Source organism: Nyctibius grandis, chromosome 15 (genome assembly GCF_013368605.1).
Source record: "Nyctibius grandis isolate bNycGra1 chromosome 15, bNycGra1.pri, whole genome shotgun sequence".
In the NCBI taxonomy this organism is placed as follows: Eukaryota; Metazoa; Chordata; class Aves; order Nyctibiiformes; family Nyctibiidae; genus Nyctibius; species Nyctibius grandis.
This window is the reverse complement of record NC_090672.1, coordinates 9907237-9926087: the sequence shown is the minus strand read 5'-3', so window position 1 is coordinate 9926087 and position 18851 is coordinate 9907237. Positions and strand designations below refer to the sequence as shown.

Below are 18851 nucleotides of genomic sequence, written 5' to 3'. Positions count from 1 at the left end.
AGTTTTTAAGAATTGTGATCTCTGTTCAGTCGTCCTCCTCTTTGTATTTTTATAAATTATTGCAACATTTGTTTCAAAATGGTCATATATTGTAACACAGCTTTTGATAATGGGAGCTACACCAGCTTGATTTTCTTTTTGTCTCCTCAAACAAATTTGAAGCAATTATCCGTGGTCTTGATTTAGTTCATGCAAAAGGTAATGAGGACTTAAAGTAGAATAAAAAGTTGGGCTTATCCAGAAGCCTGGAGTAAAGCCCTGGAAAGACGGGAAGACAATAATATTCCTGTACATCTGCATTTCTGTGTATTGGCTGCAGAATTTCCGTGCTGATCCTGGTGCGGAAAAAATTATTAACTGTAAGGTATGAAAATTACCGTGGCAGCTATTGCGTGTAAGTGCCATTTTCTTTTCAGCGTGGTTAATGCTGTGAGGTTTTTGTAGTAGCGAGTCTGAGATTGTGGAGCTCCACTTGATGTAGGAATTTTTGTTTTCTTCAGTACATTAGTTAGCATGGGATGAGCCCGGTAAGAAGCTAAGAACAGTCGTTCGCTCCTGCTCCAGCTGTATTTCAGTTGGGCTGTGAAATACAGTGGCTTGTTGCTGAGCTGTGGTGATAACATTTTAAGGAGTGACCTTTTAAGCAAGGAAGGAAAGGTAAGGTGAGTTTGTAACGCAAAAAGAGAAGATAGATAGAAAAAAATTGCTTTTCAGGCTTGGTTCTAGAGCAATAGCTGTGTCTGAGAGTGGTGCAGGCATTGTGTGTCAGTTAGTGGCATTTTACTCGGGCTTTGGATGTCATTAGCACGGGTATACTATTATTTATCTCTTCCGAGAGACAATCAGAACGAGATATAGCACTGGATGTTATTTTTGTGCCCACGCTTTGCCTGTTTTAGATTACGGTAACATCTTGGGGGCAGGGAAGGGTGCTTAATTGCTGTTCTGGGCAAATGCATGACTGTAGGACTTGCTGGTTAGTCCCTGGACTGCAGCTGAAAATAGAACCAAAGAAACTTGAGATGTGCATGTAACCCTTCCTCCTTCCTTCTCCTGTCCCTCCCCGTCCACTCCCGTGCTTTAAGTCCTTGCCAGGAACAGTCGTTCTGCCAAATCAAAAGCCCCCTCAAAGTCTTTCAGGAAAATTCCATCTGTATGTGCTGCGCTCCACGCGAAATCTTGCACGTAACAAAAGTGAGATACTGTATTTTTTAGATAGACACAAGCTATGAGTAAATTTCTGTCCTATAGTAACAGCCTTCTCAGTCCCAAAATATATGATGTTTGCTCTTGGTATTTGGCTCCTATTTCATATCAAGAAATACTTCATACGTATATACCTTAAAATCGCCAGCCAGTTCGTCACACAAGGAGATTGTTTAATATCATTACATAATCTTTTGGGATCTTTCAGAACCCCGTGAATATTTTATTACTTTCTTTTAAAGACTTATGATTTGTGAATACTGACTCTTGAAAAAGTAACTTTACTGATGTGCAAGTACAAGCTTGGTAATATTTCTCATGGGAGAATGACATTGAGTACACAGTTCTAGGACTGAACTTTTAAGGAACTGACAGTGTAACCAGGCATACACAATGTGCGTGCAGTTGTGTGCTTATTTTGCATTCCTTGGCATGAGCTTGCGCTGTTATTTGTAAGCCTAATTGGGCATTTGTGTTGTGCAGTTAGTTGATTTGCTTTCAGTTAGTGTATTCATATACTCAAATAATTACATAACTATTTTGTGTGCTTCATGTGAAAATCCAGCTCTGTTTGAAGAATTATGTCATTTTTAAAAGTAGTGTGGACATGTTTGAGGACACCAAAACCATAGAAGTGATACTTAGTTTTGTTGGTTTCTTTTGAATCAAATGCATGTAATAATTCAGGCAGAATTGTGTGAAAACACAAAGGACACCCTCTGTCGATACAGCTATGGTCACATCTAATGTTCAAGGGGAAGGGTTTGAAAGTGCAGTTACTTCTTGTGTACTTAGAACAATGCCTCCAGAGTGTTACTTTACAATGACTACAGATTATTAGGGGTACGTTACAGCGGGGGAGGCCATACTAACCTGTGGCTCTGAAAACAGCTGGAGCAAATTAATGACCAGTTTATGTTCCCTAGACTGACTTTTGTGCTAAATTTCACAATATTTAGGTACCTAGCCAAAATGTTCAGTTAGTGTTTGCTAAAGCACAAGAGTGTCCTAACACAACCAGCTTCAGAGGTGAGGAGAAAGAACTGCCTCCGACTGCTTCTAGTCCATGGCCAGGTTTATTCTGGTAGGTGAATTCTGCCTGTCCCCTAGACGGAGGCTGCTGGAGCCTTATCTACACTTAGTGTGAGCCACTTGCACTTTGCGATTCCTCTTCCTGTTGAATCTCTTCACATAGCTGCTGCTGCTTCTAAGCAAGCCGTCCCCTGGCCTCAGGCGGCCTCGTAGGAACTGCAGCAGGTTTGCAGGGATCTGTCGTCTCTTGTGGTAGATCCGACCCATCACAATGTATCTACTGCCTGCAAAATAAACGAGACTTCTGTGCTACGGAGAAAGCATGGATTCATTCACAGCACTCGCTCTATGGGCAACAGGTTTATGAAGAGTTGTGAAGTTGTACCCTGCAGAAATATATTCTGAACATGTGGCTTAGTCCAGTGGCACCCTGAACTTAAGTGGGGCTTGTGGGTTGTGCTTGCACAGAAATAATGATTTACTGCGTTGTACTGCAAGTAGAAGTTTTTTTGGGGAAATACTGATATTTGATAAAAACTTGCCTTCAGAAGGAAAACCAGAGTACTTATAAAGACATCAGCTTAAGCTCCTGCTTACATTTTTTTGGCAACCCTGAAAACTCTTGCAATCATTTTGAAACTGGATAAAGTTAAGAAAGGACTACACTGCTACCCAACTTCTTCACGCAGTTGGTTCTCTTCTGAAAATTTAGAGAAACTGGGTGAGAAAAAGCCCTCCAGGTTAACAGTAAATACATTTTTTTTTTCCCAAAATATCACAACAACCCAGGATAAGCCTGTTAAACTAGGGCAGACTAAAATTGCACTGCATGCAGGAGGAATAGTGGAATGGATTTAGCTGGAATTATTTACCAAGTGTAAAGTCTGGACACGGTTTACTGCAGTTTAAAGTATCCACAAGTAGAATGTGAACTCGAAAGAAGAAGCCATCAGGAGTAATATACAGGCGACTCATCTTGTATAATCCATCGCTGTTTACCAAAAGCGTAATCAAGTGGACTCCATTCCCCAGTCTTTCCATGTTATAAACAATTCCGTTCACTGCTGGTTTAAGGGAGGGGAGCAAAAAAAGCAAGCATCAGATTACTTCTCTTGGTGGCAACTCAGGGTATATGTGAAGGCTTTCATTTAAAATGCTGTAAAGTAAGTGTCAGCAGAAAATCTGTGGCTCAGTAGTGGGCAGTCTTGAAAGTAGGAGTTGCTTCAAAGAACCACGTTTGATGAGGTCATCACCTTAGTTTTTGCTGAGTTACCAACCTTCTTAACACTTCACAGGTCTGAGATGTTTCTTAGTGGTTTATAAAATGTTTCAAAAGAAAGTGATGTTTTTAGTACTGTTTTCCATTCTGATATATAAAAAGTGGACATATTTACCTAACCAAGTAAAATTTTCAAATTTAAAACTTCACAAGGAAGTCCAAAGCTAACCTGCTAATAAAGTGCTTCAGCTTTTGAAAGAAAAGGCCCTTGTCATACCAAGAGGCAAGGGTACCAAGCAGGCCATGTTTTATGATCAGACAATCACTTCATGCTGTCCAGCCAATTTCTGGTTTTGGCAGATGCTGAGCTGACTATAGGAATCAGAAAACGGCCACCATGTGAGGCAGGTGAGGCAAACAGGACTTCTGTAGCTGGCGTTACACCTGCCTCACTGAGTGAGAACTTTGATTCAGTCATTTATTCTTTAATCTGCACTGTAAATGGACAGAAATAAAAAGCTCGCTCTGATCACTGCAATGGAACCTTGGCTGGTGTGTTGCTCAGACCCTCTTTTCCCTACCTGTCTTTTTCAATTTAAAAGATGAACGTTAAAGGCTAAAACATGCAAAGGTCGGGTCACGAGAAGGCCTGCGTTTGACAGGAATGCATGAGAGTGGTAAAAAATAAAGAATATAGCATTTGTAGAAAGCACTTCCTGACTCCTCCATTTAGGGAAAACAGATGTCTCATAATGTGTTTATATTCTACAACTGGAAACATCTGTTACCACTAGGCATGTATTTTGCTTATCTCTTAAAATACTGTGAGAAAAAGCTGGCATCTATTTCACAACTTCGTAAGCGCAAGGCAAGATTTCAGTCAGAAAATCCTTGCTCTTAAACGGTCAGTACAAAAATGCCAGGCTATTCTCTACCATCTTTAGCTGCATCAACTTGGACACAAGGACTAAAGACATTGAGTCCTACGGAACTTCAAGGAGAATCCTCTATACAGCCAGGATCACGGTTTTATTTTTGTTTGGTTCTCCATTTTATTTTCTTTTGAAACTTCAGCCCCCAAAATCACAAACTCACTCTAAATAGTAAGAGGTAAGTAACAGCTACAATGTTTAATCTCGGAGTATCTAAAACTGTTGGTCTTTTGTGTTGACCAGCAGCAAGAACACTGTCTTCCTCCCAGGAGTGGAAACGAGAGGAAACAGAAAAAAGAGCAATTCTAGCCCAAGGAAGGGAAAGGGTAATGGAAGACTTGGTACCATTTGTTGTAGAACATTTATAAAGGGCTGTGATGGGTCCTTTTGTACTTAGTAATTATTTAACACACTCAGTGAAATAGTATCTTAAAAGCAGAACTGAAATGTCAGTAATAGATGAACAAAGAGGTGCCTGCTTTGTCTGTGTGGTTCATGGAGGACACGACTTACCGAATTCACTCGTGCAGTAGGCCTCCACCTCGTCCCTCTCTTTCCTGCACTCGGTCAGACATGCCTTCTCCTTGTCACCATCTAGAAGAGGCACACAGACTGAGGGGGAGCAGTGGAGGGGCCTTTGGGGATATTTCATCCAAATTAGGCCCCCTGGCCTTTGGAAAGCTCAGGATATCCCTTGCCAGAGCAGTCTATCCCCTTACCTTTCTTCAGCGCACTGATGGGGTACGGCAAGCTGGATGGCTGGCGGTTGGTGACCCAGGAGGGTCTGGTGATCTTTTTCAAGGGATCAGCATGTTTATAGGGGATTATCTTGCCTGGTCGGTTGAAGTGATCCAGCGTGTTAGGATCGTCTGACTCCAGTGCTCCAGAATCTGGAAAAGGATGAGCCTCCACTAAAGACATCATCTTTTGATAAGAAGATGCTGCGTGATGGAAGTGAGCCGACACGCTGTTGGCAGCCTCGGCCAGCCGTCTGTCCGCGTGCTTTCTGTTGGCGTGGTTGAAGTCAAAGGAGGCAGGAGAAGGCCCCTCAGTCGGGCTCTCTGGAGGCAGGGCCCCTCCATACTGCAGGAGGCGTTTCCTCAGCCCCGTGCTGTTTTCTAGAGCAGGCTTGGTGCGTTTCTTTTTGTCTGAGATGATTTCAGGAGGTTTTGGCCGCCGCGGGTCAGTGGGAGGCAGGAGCCAGCGTTCCGTGTGATTCTCTCCAGCGCTGCTGCCGCCCCAGGCTGGCAGTTTGACTTGGCCAGGTGCAGCATCTGCTGAACTGTAAGCGTCTTTGCTGAGAGTCTGACTGGGTTTCTCGGCGTAGGGCAGGGACCCTACATACAAAAAAAGGAGAGAGAGCGAATTAGCATTTTAATTTTTTTTTTATTCCTTGTGCTTCTGAATGGGAAGTGCCTGGCAGATTTGAGGCTCTAGTCTGTAAATGATGCCTTCAACAACATGACAACTGATAAATAGTTCAACAGATGAAACATAGTAGAGCTCCTCATGCTTCCATACTCAAACATGGAAGGCGCAGTACAGAGAATGCAGCTGTGTGAGCAAAACACAGGAGATTTGCATTTTTACTTTATTGTTCTTGCAAATTAAAAACATGACTTATAAACAAACCCTTTTCTCAAAAGCCTGAATCTCCAGGGAACATCTGAGGAAACAAGGTTCACATTGCCATTTGGGATGCTTGTTTAAAAGACCATGACAACAGAACTATTTGGTTTTCCCATCCATGGGATGCCTTATTGACAGTGTCATCTGGGCTCTTCAGCGGCTCCGGGCTTTGAACGCTACTGAAAAGATTTTTATCCACAGTTTTGGATCTCTGACTTTTGCACTACAAAGTTGTATAGTAGTAGTACCATAGTCTAGTAGCTAGGCTATTGCTGCTGAGTAACAAGTACTTCAAGGCATTTCTTAAGTTGAGAGGACAAGGGTTGAGAAAGAAAGGAAGTGTCTGGGAATCTAGCGAAAAATTGAAAGGCTTAATGATGCTGTTCATGCAAGCTGGACAGTCACCTAGGCCTTCTGTTATACCTTCACCTTGATCACTTGGACCTCACAAAGCAAAATGACTTTCCATTTAGCCTGGAAAGGAAGAAATTTCCTCTTGCAGTTCATTTTCCCTTTACTTTAGTCCTTCACTACATGCCTTTAGTCAGCCAGCACAGCTTTAAAACAGTTCACCCACACACAGCCGCTGCCTGGGTGTTCACTGTCTGTGGTTAGCATCGTGTAGGAGGCTGATCCTAACTCCTTCTGTGAAAAGAGATATTTGACACACACAGATGAACAACGTCCTGGTTTATCTTCTGTAACTGACTCAACTGCTGACCTTGCCACTTCTCCCCCTTCGCTCTCACCAGCTGCTGTCATGGGAAAGATTCCCTGATATTTGGGCTGGCCACACGTAAAGTCAAAAGAATGTCCATGAAGAAAGGGGTGGAAGAAGTCCAAGCTAAAGAAAGCAATAGGCAAGGGTGTTCTGGAGATGCTTCTATATGAAGATGTGAACTCTGAACAGGTGTTTTAGATTCAGTTGTATAAGTATACTTCTCTACCAGTTTATCATGCCTTCTCAGTCATGGATTGTAACAAGGAATAGTTCATTTTTCTCTGCTCAATCTGTTCAGGACCTTGAGATTCATTCCCCTATACCAGCATATTCCTGTGTAGCTCTTGCAACCTAAGAAATACAACTGCAACATAATCAGCTCCTGGACTTCTCCTTCCCAATGGAATAGATGTAGATCTTATTTCTGTACCATCAATGAGGTACTAAAAAAAAAACAAAACTGTTTAGGACAGCTTGGATAGCACAGAGCACGTTGAAATAAATTAGAAATCTGGAGTTTACAGGTGAGGGGAAGGAGACTAAAACGGAAAGGTCACATACAGATAAAAAAAATCCCATCTGCAGAAGCAAGTCCAACTTCAACTGCTGAACGATGGCTAGCAGGATTCGTGGCACCAGCTAACTGCCTGCTTTTGGCAGGTGCTCTTAATTCTTTTAAATGCTGACAAATCAAATCTTGCAATTTACATTCCCATCCCACAAACACGTTGAAATGTTTTTTTCTCGAGCCCTTATGTGATTACTGCTACCGCTTGCTGAAAAGACCACAGCTGAAGAGGGCTGCTCAGGCAAGAATTTGTACTAATGTGTTTAGCCTCCCCTGATACCAAAGGCAAATACGCCCCAGCCCCGCTTTGAAAGTTAGCAGACTTACCGGCCACTGAGCTGGAAGATGATCTAATGACAAAGCAGACGAGCCAGAACACTTTGGTTGTCATTTTGAAGTAAAGTTTTTCCAGACACAAAGTGAATTGGAGTCTTTTATGCCCTCCCTCTCCCCCTGATTCATGCTAATGAGAGGCAGCCTTAGGGGAAACAGGAATCCCTCCCTGGACAACCCACTGGAGCAAGACCAAGCTGCTGCCGTCCCCGCTAGCCTCCCACCACCCCTGCCCAGGAGGAACGTGCACGGACACCCCCCTTCCCATGTAGCCACAAGTCTGTACTGCCTGCAGTCACCTGTGTTTCTGTGAATAACATGCATATGTGTTTCTAGATTTTTATTTTAGGGGAGGGTCTTGCTTCCTATGGCATTTTGTAGATAAAAAATCATACAGAACAAAAATGGTTTTACTGGACGCAGGGAACTACATTATAAAGTGCATTTGATTGCTAGATGCTGGACCGTGCATCACCGCTGCGATCCAGCGTCTGTAAAGGATGTGCATTACAATGAAACTTATTTAGGTATTTCTGGCCACCTCCAGTCATGCAGCTGGTAATCTCCTTAGTGTAAGGAGCCCTCTCCAGACTGAAAAATGTAGTAGTTACTGTCCAATGCAAGGGAAAGCTCTGCTTTAAAAATAAAGCTTTATTTTTAAATCTGTATTTGCTAACATGAAGAACTCTGCAAATTTTCACACACCAAGCTAACTCTGATTTGGATTACTGAATTAAGTAGGCTTATTCCTATGTTCCCAGTTGAAATGGGTGACCTTAGTGCTAGACAAGATTTCCATTGTGACAGATTATCTTACTAGCTGCTGCTGCCGCGAAAGTTAGTGAACTCATTCACGCCTTTGGAAGTGTGACAAACAATTAAAAAACCCTATAAAAGCACTATAACCCGGCTCCTGAAACTCATCCCCAACAGAAAAATCTGCCCATCAGTAATGCCCGTGCCATGTGGTCCAGCTATTGCCTAGTTTAAACACCGTTTGTTTTGTACTGCCTTAATTAAGCAGTTTAATAAAAATCTTAAAAGTACAGGGCTTTATCTCAAGCAGCTATGAGTGAAGACACAGAAAATAAGCCAGACTAGTACGCAAAATAAATGAAATTTTAACACATCTGTTACTCAGTGTGTTAAGTATTTACTGCAGCATTTATTAATCCTTATTTTCCTTTGTTATTTTTAACATTTTAATTCCAAAAGTATCCCAAGATAGCTATTATGGAAGCAGGAATTTAAACTAAGGATGAGGCAGAGGTGAGGTCGTATGTCCTTTGTGTACCTCATTTCCCGCTCAGCCAGCGCCTGTACCTGCAGCGAGCGAGAGAAGGCACGAGCGTGACAGACTCCGGCTGCCGAGGGCTGTGCTGAGGATGGATGGATGGATGGATGGATGGATGGATGGACGCGTTGAGTGTCCTGGAGACATTCTGTGCTCCAGGGAGTCTGCTGTGTAAATTAGCTGGTAGTGTAATTCAACCTGTATTAACGTATGACTATGTCTGTACTAATGAGTTTCTCCAGACTCTTCACCTGGACAGCATCTTGATTAAAAGGGCAGTAGGAGCGTTTGCGGTATTTCTACCGTTCAAGAACCTACAGGAGCGGAAAAGCTTTCCGAGAGGGACTCCCTGCTCTGAGGAGAACAGGGACCGGCAGCGCAGTGGCCACGTCCTAGGCCAAGAGACCGCAGGTCTGGCAGCACCAGGAGTCACAGCTACAGGCTGGGGTTCCCTCACGCGTGTACCGCAACACTGGCTGGCCTAGCCTCGGCCAGCCCGCCCCGGGGCCAGCCCCGCAGCGCCTGAGGGGACCCGCCCTCTCGCCCGCCCCCCGGCTCGCCTGGGCTCCCGCAAGCCGGGGACACTCACCAGCCACGCATCTGCGGCGGCCGAGGTGACGCCCGCTCCGGCCGCCTCACGGCCCGTCCTCCTAACACAGCCGGGTCCCCGCAGGATGGAGGGAGGCGGCGGCGGCGGCACCGGGGTCGATGGCGCCTGGAAAGGGCCGCGGTGCCGGCGGGCTGGGCAGACGGCCCGGCGCCCCGCTGACACGGCGGCGATTGCGGCGGCCGCGGCAACTTGAGGCCGAGCCTGAGGCCCGTCCCAGCGGCAGACCGCGCTACTGGCTCCGCTGCGGGTCTTCCCTACCGGCCCCGGCCCCGGCAGCAGCGGGCGGCGCGGCTAAAAGTGTTCGGGGCCTCCGGGTGGGCGACAATAACGTGCTGCGCCGCGCGCCCGGGCGCTGCGGGAGAGACGGAGCAGCCTCCGCGCTGGATCTGCCGCAGGGCCACAAAACAATCACGGTACGACCCAGATGGGACTCGAACCCACAATCCCCAGCTCCGGAGGCTGATGCCTTATCCATTAGGCCACTGGGTCACCCAGCAAAAGCTCCCAGCGCCGTGTGGTAAGAGCCCCGCCCGCCCGGCGCTGGCTCCGCCCCTAAGCGAGCTTTCACGTTCTCTCTGCTCGTGACCGGGAGGCCCCGCCCGCCCGCTCCTCGCTCCTCCCCTCCAGGGCTCCGCCCCTCCCCTCCCTCCTTGCACACCATTGGGCAAGGCGCCGTCCTCCCCGACGGGCCTCGAGGCCCCGCCCCTCAACGCCCTGCGAGCCCGAGCGGCCGCCGCCTTCAGGGGGTGGGCTCGTGCCCTCAGCCCCGCCCGCCTCGCGCGCGCTCCAAGCCTGCCGCGCGCGGCGCGAGGGCGTCATCCTCCGGCCCTCCGGGCCTGCCCTCAGGAGCGCCGCTCCGGGCCGTAAGCGCCCGTTCCCCGGGATCCCCGCCTGTAAATGCTTCCTCTCACGGGCCTCCCGACCGGCTTGGGTGTTCCCTGGCGGGGCTTTTCCTCTTCTCCTTCGCACCCTCCGCTGTCGCGGTTACTTCAGCCGTAGCTTAGCCACTGTGGGGCCGTTCTCCCGCAGCTGTCCAGCTTCCCTCCACCCGTCCGTTTGCCGCTTTCCTGTGTTGATAACAGCCCTTCAAGCTGTGACACCTCCCTCCCGCCCAAGGCAGGTTCACCCCATACCGGCCTGCAGCACCTCGTACACAGGTACCTCGAGTTTCCACATAACCGACAGCCCTGCCCTGGAACACCCATCCCTGCACTCTCCTTGACTCCTTCGGCCAGGTTATGCTGCTCCGGACCGTGCACTCCAGCCATTTATGCCCTGTCGGACTTTCTTCACACCAGCCTTCTGCACACCAGGTGTTTTACCTCGATTTCTACTTTTGAGCTGCTTCTTTTCTGTCAAGCTAGTCCTTTTCAGTATCTCCGTTTGTGAATGATGTGCTTTCTCTTCTCCTGACTTCCCTATTGCTTAAATGTTTTTGTGATGTTTTTATTTGACCAAGATAATAAGCGTAAGGCCCAAAACAAGCTATGTAAAATGTCACTGGTAATTCCTCCTTCTCTGCATGTGTCTTTGTCAGCTACTGTGAGCATCTACAGATCAGTATAAATGATTTAATGTAATAGTTTAACACAGAGATGTATCAATGTGTGTCTCTGATGCTCCTCTACCCTTAATTGTACATTATAGAGTCATAGAATAGAATCATAGAATCATTTAGGTTGGAAAAGACCTTAAAGATCATCGAGTCCAACCGTAAACTGTTGAGGTGCTTGAGTTGCTGGCAGAGTTGTGTTCCTCCCCCAGGTCTTATGGTTCAAATTAAATCTTCTGTGAAACAGGGTGTCCTTTGTATTCCACCCCTTATAAATAGATCGAACCCATCTGAAACAATCCCAAATCTGTCCATTTTCTGGGCATGCTACAAGGGCAGGCATACTTTTTTTTTTGTTTTTCTGTATGGTTTCATTTTGATCTGTTCTGGTTGCTGTTGAGTTGCTTCAAATCACAATCTCACATCCCGTTTTCTTTAAATTCCTGTGCACCACGTTTCTAGGAGACAACACAGCGAGTTTCAGGAAAAGCCTGGGATGACCTGACGGTTACTGAGGTAGAAATTAGGTGTATGTGAGGAAACGGCATGTTACTGCCTCAAGCCGCCCCGAGGATGATCGTCTCCGTCTCCTCACCCCACCCAGGGGTGCCTGGGTGGCCCCCAGGGGAGCCGCCGCCCCCCCCCGTGGAACCACAAGTCCCAGCATGCCGTGCGCCGCTGAGGCGGGAGCGCCGCGGCCTGTTCCCGCGCGTTGGATGGCGGGAGTTGTAGTGTGGAGGCGGGGCCGGGCACTGGGGCACGTGACGCCGGGGCTGCTCTTCCGGGAGCACGGCGGAGAGTCGTTCCCCTCCGTCGCGAGACGAGCTGCGTTTCAAACTGGCCAATCAGGAGGTTGCTATGGCTCGAACGGGCCAATGGCAGGGCGAGGCCGCGGGAAATTTAAATCCCGCCTGGAGGGGCTGAGGGTAGCGGTAACGTGCTCGCAGGCTGGGAGCGGTGGCAGCAGCAGGACGGCGGTTAGTGCGGGGAGCTCCGCGGCGGAGGTGCCTGGCCCCGGGGGGCAGAGGGGGAGCGGGAGTCTGTGGCAGCGAGAAGCCGGTTGTGGGGAAGCGGGCGTGCGGTCCTTGCGCTGGTCTGTCAGAAGGGACTGGGCTCCGTCGGCGGTAGGGCAGGCCCTCAGAGAGGCTCCATCCGGAGCCTTTCGGGTCTCCGCGGTCACAGGCCGCTGCCTGGAGTGGGGCTGACAGGGCTGGCGCGTCCCCGAGCCGGGGTGCGTCTTCCGACCACGCTGTGGGCGAAACGAAGCCAGTCCTTATGCGGTGGGGCGCCTTGGAGCTGGCCAAGGTGCAGGGGATTGCCTCGTTACCAGTGTAGCTGCTACGGTGTGCTGCAGGCTGCACCGCCACAGCAGGCCCCCCCCCGGGGGCCTTCTCAGTGCGAGATCTCCCTGTTCCCGTCAAAGGGGGTCGGGGTGCGACTGGGTGGGGTGCCTGTGCAATATAGGCGTACGACACAACGGAAATAGTGTTTAAAAATATGTGTGTGCTGTCTATGGGAAGGAAGACCAATCTTGCTTCTAAAAACAATTACTCTGATAGTGTTTGTGGCTGAAAGTGCCGTAAAACGATGTATGTGTGTTCTGCTTTTGTGTTAATGCTAGAGCTTGCTGTAACACCTAGGCATTTAAAGAGAACTGTTATGTTACTAGTGTCTTTGATCAAGTCAGAGGCTGTTACTGTATTTAATATGGGCAAGTGTTTCTCATTCTCAAGTATTGAGCCTGATTTTTAACTTTTGTGGAGTAAACTTGCTGTTCTTTATTTGCTCTCTTTTCAGGCTTGTTTTTTATCTGTTTCTCTCAAAATCTAATAAGCAAGATGTCTACTAACGAGAATGCCAATGCAGCAGCAGCTCGCTTGAACAGATTCAAGAACAAAGGAAAAGATACCACAGTGAGTATTTTGATGCAATTAGTATTTTAGCTAGCCATCATCTCTTTAAACATGGGTTGTAAGAGCCAAGAACTTACTATGAATGTATATCCTTCAGGAAATGAGAAGGCGGCGTATGGAAGTCAATGTAGAGCTGAGGAAAGCTAAGAAAGATGACCAGATGCTTAAAAGAAGAAATGTTAGCACTTTACCAGATGATGCTACTTCTCCCCTTCAGGAAAACAGGAGCAATCAGGTAAGGAGGTACTTGGAACAGACACACTTGGAGGTCTTGCAATATAAGCTTATGCAGCCACACGAGTATGAATTCCTTCTCATGTAGGGGACAGCACTACTACATATACGTTACCAACTTAAGTCTATATTACCAACTGTAATGGACAACACTCTTAAAACATAGCTCAGGCAGTTGTGTTTAAGCCTACTGTATCAGTGTAACAGTGGTGTGAAGCACTTGATGGGGGGGAAAAAAGCTTTCAGCAGTTCAGATAACAGCAGATAAAGCTGTAGCTGATGCAGTTTGGAGTATCCCATAGTGGTATAATTCTTTAATAAAGAAAGTGGTTCTAAACTGCAGTCTATTCATGGTATTGTATAGAAGGCCTCTGTGGTCATGAAGACACATGCCTGTCCCAATAAAATGTTCATGTAACTTTTTTATTGTACAGGTTTCAGCACTCTGGTCAGTTGAAGAAATAGTCAAAGGAATTAACAGTAATAATATGGAGCTTCAGCTACAGGCTACTCAAGCTGCCAGGTAAGGAGTTTAGATGTAACCAGTTCAGCTGTGCAAGCCAGTAACTAGGCAAGGTAAAAGAATTGGCTTATGAGCCTAAGCGTCTGCTTATGGCAGCAGCTATGGCCCTTCTTATCAGACAGTGTTTCAGCAAACACCTGAGTCAGCCTTATGCACAATGTTTAGGAACACTTAGTTGTAATTTTACTGAAACTGTGTGGCTTTTGAATGTTTAGGGTGCCTGAACATTTTACTAGGAAGTAGTAATTCTTACTAGTGGTTTTGAGGTGGCAAAATAAACAGTAGTCCATCTTAGAGTTGTAGGAGTAATAATAATAAACTCTTTGTTATAGCAAAATAAGATACCTTTAAACTGTGTTAGCACTTGACTACAATATTGGAGTGCAGTGATCTACTTTGGAATAAAGTAAACAAAGATGACTGGGGTTTGAAGTATGCCAAACTTCCTTTCTCCTCTCAAATTTAAAATCTCCTTTAGCAAGCTTGTGTATTGCTGCAGTGCTGCTTCTGGCAGTCATTAACCACCTGTCTGCTGAGAAGCCTCTAGCAATTCAGATGTATTATGACTCACAGAATCAATCAAGTTGGAAGAGACCTCTGGGATCATCGAGTCCAACCATTACCCTGACACCACCCTGTCAACTAGACCATGGCACTAAGTCCAGACTCCTGCAGGTCTACTTTATTTCAGAGTCTGAACAGAACCGCTCATATAGTGAAGACATGCCAAAACCAATGTTAACAGAGGTTTAGGAAGCTAGTGTTCAGCTTGTCTGTATTTCTCCTTCATGTCTTGTTGCATTGCCTTCTCTGAATGTTAAGGCAATTCTAAACACATTCTTTTTTTAAAATATGTATCTTTTTAGACTGTCTAATCTGTTGTTGAGATCGCTGCAGGCAAAAATAATGCTTTCTGTTTGCCTTCCTCCTTAGGAGACTCCTCTCAAGAGAGAAGCAGCCCCCAATAGACAACATAATTCGGGCTGGTTTGATTCCAAAGTTTGTCTCCTTCTTGGGTAGAGCAGACTGTAGTCCTATTCAGTTTGAATCTGCCTGGGCACTTACCAACATTGCTTCTGGCACATCAGAACAAACAAAGGCAGTAGTAGATGGAGGGGCTATTCCGGCCTTTATTTCACTACTGGCCTCTCCCCACGCTCACATCAGTGAACAGGCTGTGTGGGCATTAGGAAATATTGCAGGTACGTCAATATGCTACACAATTCTATTTCAGATGTGCTCCCTTATTTAAAAATCAGAGGATGTTACTACTGACATGCTGAGCTTCTTGGGAACTCTGCCTTAATGCTTTGCAAGTAAAGACATGCTCTGCGATGTAGAGTATGCTATGGACAAGTCTGTCTTCAGACCTGGTATAAGATGTCTCATGCAATACCTGGCAACCTGTGGGTTGTATTATGTGGATTGCTTCTATACTTCAGTTTTGATAGAGCTATATAACCATGCTACAATAGAGGGCTCACTTGATGTTTTTGTGCCTTACCAGTGAGCTCTGCTCTGTGTGTTCACTAGAAGGGGGAAGGGAGGAAGCAGACAGCTCACATAATTGTGTATTTGATGGGCAATATTCCTTGTTTTGAAACGGTTACTCACTGATGTGACACTATTATATACTGAAGTTTCTCATGCACCTTTCAGGATTACTTGTTCTGCCAGCTTTGGATCCCATTCTTAAAAAAAAAAAAGAAACAAACCTGGTCAAAATTAATAATATAGATAAATACTATATTTGCTGTATTATTATGGTTTCCAACAGCTGTGCCTTACAGGGAGTAGTGAATCTTCAAGCAGAGAAAATGAGCTCAATAAAAACCTTGTTTGATTGGAGTTTTCTTGAAGTTTCTCCTTAGAGTTTCTTTTAAACTCAATTATAAGGTACTTTTTGTACCTTGCAATAGAATAATTCAGGCAAACTTTGACACTACATCAGCATTATATTATAGAACCCAGTCATGCAACCGATGATTATAATGCATTTGAAGTCCCATATTATGGGAAGAGCTCTGTTCAGTGGTAGGGCTTAGATATGTTTGCAAAGAAACATGCAAGTCCCTGCTTAGCTATGAACTCTAAAAAAAGCTGTATAGAAAACATATGCTATATTATGTCTTTTTTCCAACAAAAAATAGAGCTCCGTGGCTTGATTAGAAAAACACATGCTTGTCATATGACTTAATCATGGCAGTAGTCCTTTTGTCCTCTTGTTTCTTCTTATCTAGCCCTTCTTAAGCAGTGGAAGAATTTATCCTCTAACACATAATGATTCTGTATGCGCATGTGCCTCTATTCTGCTCTTCACCTGGCTATTGTTTTCTCAGGGGATGGTTCTACCTATAGAGATCTGGTTATTAAATTTGGTGCCATTGAGCCGCTGCTGAGTCTACTAGCTGTTCCTGATCTATCTTCTTTGGCTGTAAGTGTGAAGTATGATTCAGGTTACAATTACTAATAAGTGAGCAAAAGAGCTCGGGTAATAAACGGTTGCTAACCATTTATTTCAACTCTTGCAGTCTGGATATTTACGCAATGTTACCTGGACCCTCTCAAACCTGTGTCGTAATAAGAATCCTGCACCACCCATAGAAGCTATTGAGCAGATTCTTCCAACTCTTGTTCGGCTCTTGCACCATGATGATCATGAGGTGTTAGCAGACACATGCTGGGCACTTTCCTATCTAACAGATGGCTCCAATGACAGGATAGAAGTTGTAGTGAAAACTGGATTGGTGCCACAACTTGTGAAACTCCTGGGATGTAGTGAACTGCCAATAATGGTAAGCTATCAGACATGCAGATCACTGTTGCTTGACTGGAGTCTTGAATAAAACTGCAGTTAGAATACTGTCTGTGTAACTGAATGGTTCTCTTCCTACATAAATCTGATGCTTGTTCCAGGTTTTGCATAGGTAAGACTTGAGCTTCTAGCTTGCCTGGACACTGCCCCACATGAGGCATAGACTGTTGCTGTTGATGACTATCAAAGTTTCTTTACGTACATTGGGTTTAACACACAGGCCAGCACAACATCCTTTAAAGCTTGCTTTTAACTCTAAACTACTGTTGCAAATCCACATTCTAGGGACAGTGTTTAGAAGTGGGCTCTGTGCACACTATAATTAGAGTAGAAAAAAACTGCATTAATACGTAGGAGATGTAAGCCCTAAGCTCTGTGGTGGGTAGCTGTTTGCAGGTTGGCCTTGGAAGGTGTGCAGCCTTAGCATGCTTAAGGGCTGCATATGTAATGCTAATGAGCTTAAAGCTCATCATTACATAGCGTATCATGCTGTTAACTAGTAAGGCTAGAGCAGAGGGCCATCAAGTATGGTTGTATTTGTTCAAGCACAGATTAGATGATACTAATTTTCCAAAGTTATATTTTTGTATTTGTTTCAGACTCCTTCATTAAGAGCCATAGGAAATATTGTCACTGGTACTGATGAGCAGACGCAGATTGTTATTGACTCAGGAGCACTATCTGTCTTCCCAAGTCTCCTTTCTCATCATAAAAGCAACATTCAGAAAGAAGCTGCGTGGACAATGTCCAACATCACTGCTGGACGTCAGGATCAGATACAGCGAGTTGTAGACCATGGTCTTGTGCCTTATCTCATTGGTATTCTGAGGAAGGTAAACAAAAACCATATTTACTATGTTGAGGCTTTTGCTATTACTATGACTATCTGTGTTCAAATGTCCTGCTTTTACCTTTGCAGGGGGATTTCAAATCTCAAAAGGAAGCTGCGTGGGCTGTGACTAACTACACAAGTGGTGGAACAATCGACCAGATCGTGTATCTCGTTCAGGCTGGTGTTGTTGAACCCCTAATGAATCTCCTTTCAGCTAAAGACAGCAAAACTGTGCTAGTTATTCTGGATGCTGTTTCTAATATATTCTTGGTATGTGGATGCAGTATACTCAACCCTTGTCCAAGGTGTTGCTAATGGTTTTCCAGTAGTTAGTGCCACGCATCTTTCCTGAGGTTATTCCATGCTTGTCTCTTGCAGGCTGCTGAGAAGATTAATGAGACTGAAAAACTTTGCCTCATGATTGAGGAGTGTGGAGGTCTAGACAAAATTGAAGCTCTCCAGTCGCATGAAAACGAACAAGTGTACAAAGCCTCATCCACCCTGATTGAGAAATATTTCTCAGCAGAAGTAAGTGGCTGCAGGATGATTTTTTTTTCTGCTCTTTTGTATTCTAGTACTGACTACTAGGTTGAAATGCTATTGCTCTTTCAAAACTCTTTTCTCTTTCTTCTAGGAGGAAGAAGACCAAAATGTTGTACCAGAATCTACTGCTGCCAGCTACACTTTCCATATTCAGGGCAATACTCCAGATACTTTCAACTTCTAGATCTTGCACATACTGCAACTTACCTACAAGTCGTTTGGCACACAAATGACTGCTACCACTTTGTCTTAATTCCTCTTTGTGTTTTACTGTGGTTTTATGTGTCCTGTAGCACTTTGTCCAACTGAAACATACTTGAACAGTTCAAAACTGTACATATTATGTGAATTTCTAACTTCATTCTTTCTGAGAGATACTTATAAATACTTGTTCTCTTTCTGGGTCTTACTGTCCCCGTCAGGGATAAGAATGCAAGTGGGCAATACAGGCTTCTCACAAAGCATGAGCCACTGATCTGCAAACCTCTCCATAACCTGTTACATTCTACATAACCTATTGCTGTAATCAATACATGGAGTAGGCTTTTAAAGAGGATTTATAATTGAAGTTCAATAAAGTTATATCAATACGTCAAATTGAACTGTGTCAATTGTTCCCTTAAAAGGTGACTGATATGGTAAGCATACTTAAAAATGTACAATGGCAAGAATGTGTGTCTAAACAATGAAAGATTAAATTCTGAAGATGGTTTTAAAACTGCTTGGTCACCCCAGCTCTGACTTCTGTGTATAGCAGGCTTCTGTTACTGCAGAACAAATGAATTGCTGCTTCTCTCTAGATATCTCTTGCAGAAATCTGATTAGCTCTACCCTGTTCATAACTGAGCTAAACTCTCTTCTGCCTTTTGGAGAAATATTCAATTAAGTAGTGCTA

At 45.2% G+C, this 18851-nt stretch overlaps 2 protein-coding genes and 1 non-coding gene across 4 annotated transcripts; 1 reads left to right on the top strand and 2 right to left on the bottom strand.

Moving 5' to 3' along the window:
- Positions 1–1358: 1358 nt before the first annotated feature.
- C15H17orf58 (chromosome 15 C17orf58 homolog) lies at positions 1359–5413 on the bottom strand. Its single transcript, XM_068413251.1, has 4 exons — positions 5109–5413; positions 4903–4983; positions 3111–3302; positions 1359–2522 (listed from the first exon to the last, which is right to left on the bottom strand). Exons 1-4 carry the CDS (start codon positions 5311–5313, stop codon positions 2335–2337), a joined length of 666 nt encoding a protein of 221 aa, XP_068269352.1. The 5' UTR covers positions 5314–5413; the 3' UTR covers positions 1359–2334.
- Positions 5414–9960: 4547 nt separating this feature from the next.
- On the bottom strand, positions 9961–10033 carry TRNAR-CCG (transfer RNA arginine (anticodon CCG)). The gene has a single exon. It is a non-coding gene; the product is annotated as a tRNA-Arg (tRNA).
- Positions 10034–10670: 637 nt separating this feature from the next.
- KPNA2 (karyopherin subunit alpha 2) lies at positions 10671–18553 on the top strand. Of its 2 annotated transcripts, none has more exons than XM_068413249.1 (11): positions 10671–10857; positions 12894–13009; positions 13107–13244; positions 13678–13766; positions 14700–14968; positions 16106–16200; positions 16298–16561; positions 17181–17414; positions 17501–17683; positions 17792–17941; positions 18048–18553. In XM_068413249.1, exons 1-11 carry the CDS (start codon positions 10815–10817, stop codon positions 18138–18140), a joined length of 1674 nt encoding a protein of 557 aa, XP_068269350.1. In that variant the 5' UTR covers positions 10671–10814; the 3' UTR covers positions 18141–18553. The 2 variants fall into 2 exon arrangements, with proteins under 2 accessions (XP_068269350.1, XP_068269351.1); XM_068413250.1 differs by lacking the exon at positions 10671–10857 and adding an exon at positions 11913–12073.
- Positions 18554–18851: the final 298 nt, after the last annotated feature.

What these genes read in the sequence shown, in the direction of transcription:
- C15H17orf58 (XM_068413251.1), bottom strand. Translation starts at nt 5,313, where the DNA reads ATGATGTCTTTAGTGGAGGCTCATCCTTTTCCAGATTCTGGAGCACTG. An exon ending in CATCAGTGCGCTGAAGAAAG is followed by an intron (nt 4,984 to 5,108) that starts GTAAGGGGATAG and finishes TGCCTCTTCTAG; the next exon opens with ATGGTGACAAGGAGAAGGCA. An exon ending in CTACTGCACGAGTGAATTCG is followed by an intron (nt 3,303 to 4,902) that starts GTAAGTCGTGTC and finishes CCCTTAAACCAG; the next exon opens with CAGTGAACGGAATTGTTTAT.
- KPNA2 (XM_068413249.1), top strand. Translation starts at nt 10,815, where the DNA reads ATGCCCTGTCGGACTTTCTTCACACCAGCCTTCTGCACACCAG. An exon ending in ACAAAGGAAAAGATACCACA is followed by an intron (nt 13,010 to 13,106) that starts GTGAGTATTTTG and finishes TATATCCTTCAG; the next exon opens with GAAATGAGAAGGCGGCGTAT. An exon ending in CTGTTTCTAATATATTCTTG is followed by an intron (nt 17,684 to 17,791) that starts GTATGTGGATGC and finishes TGTCTCTTGCAG; the next exon opens with GCTGCTGAGAAGATTAATGA.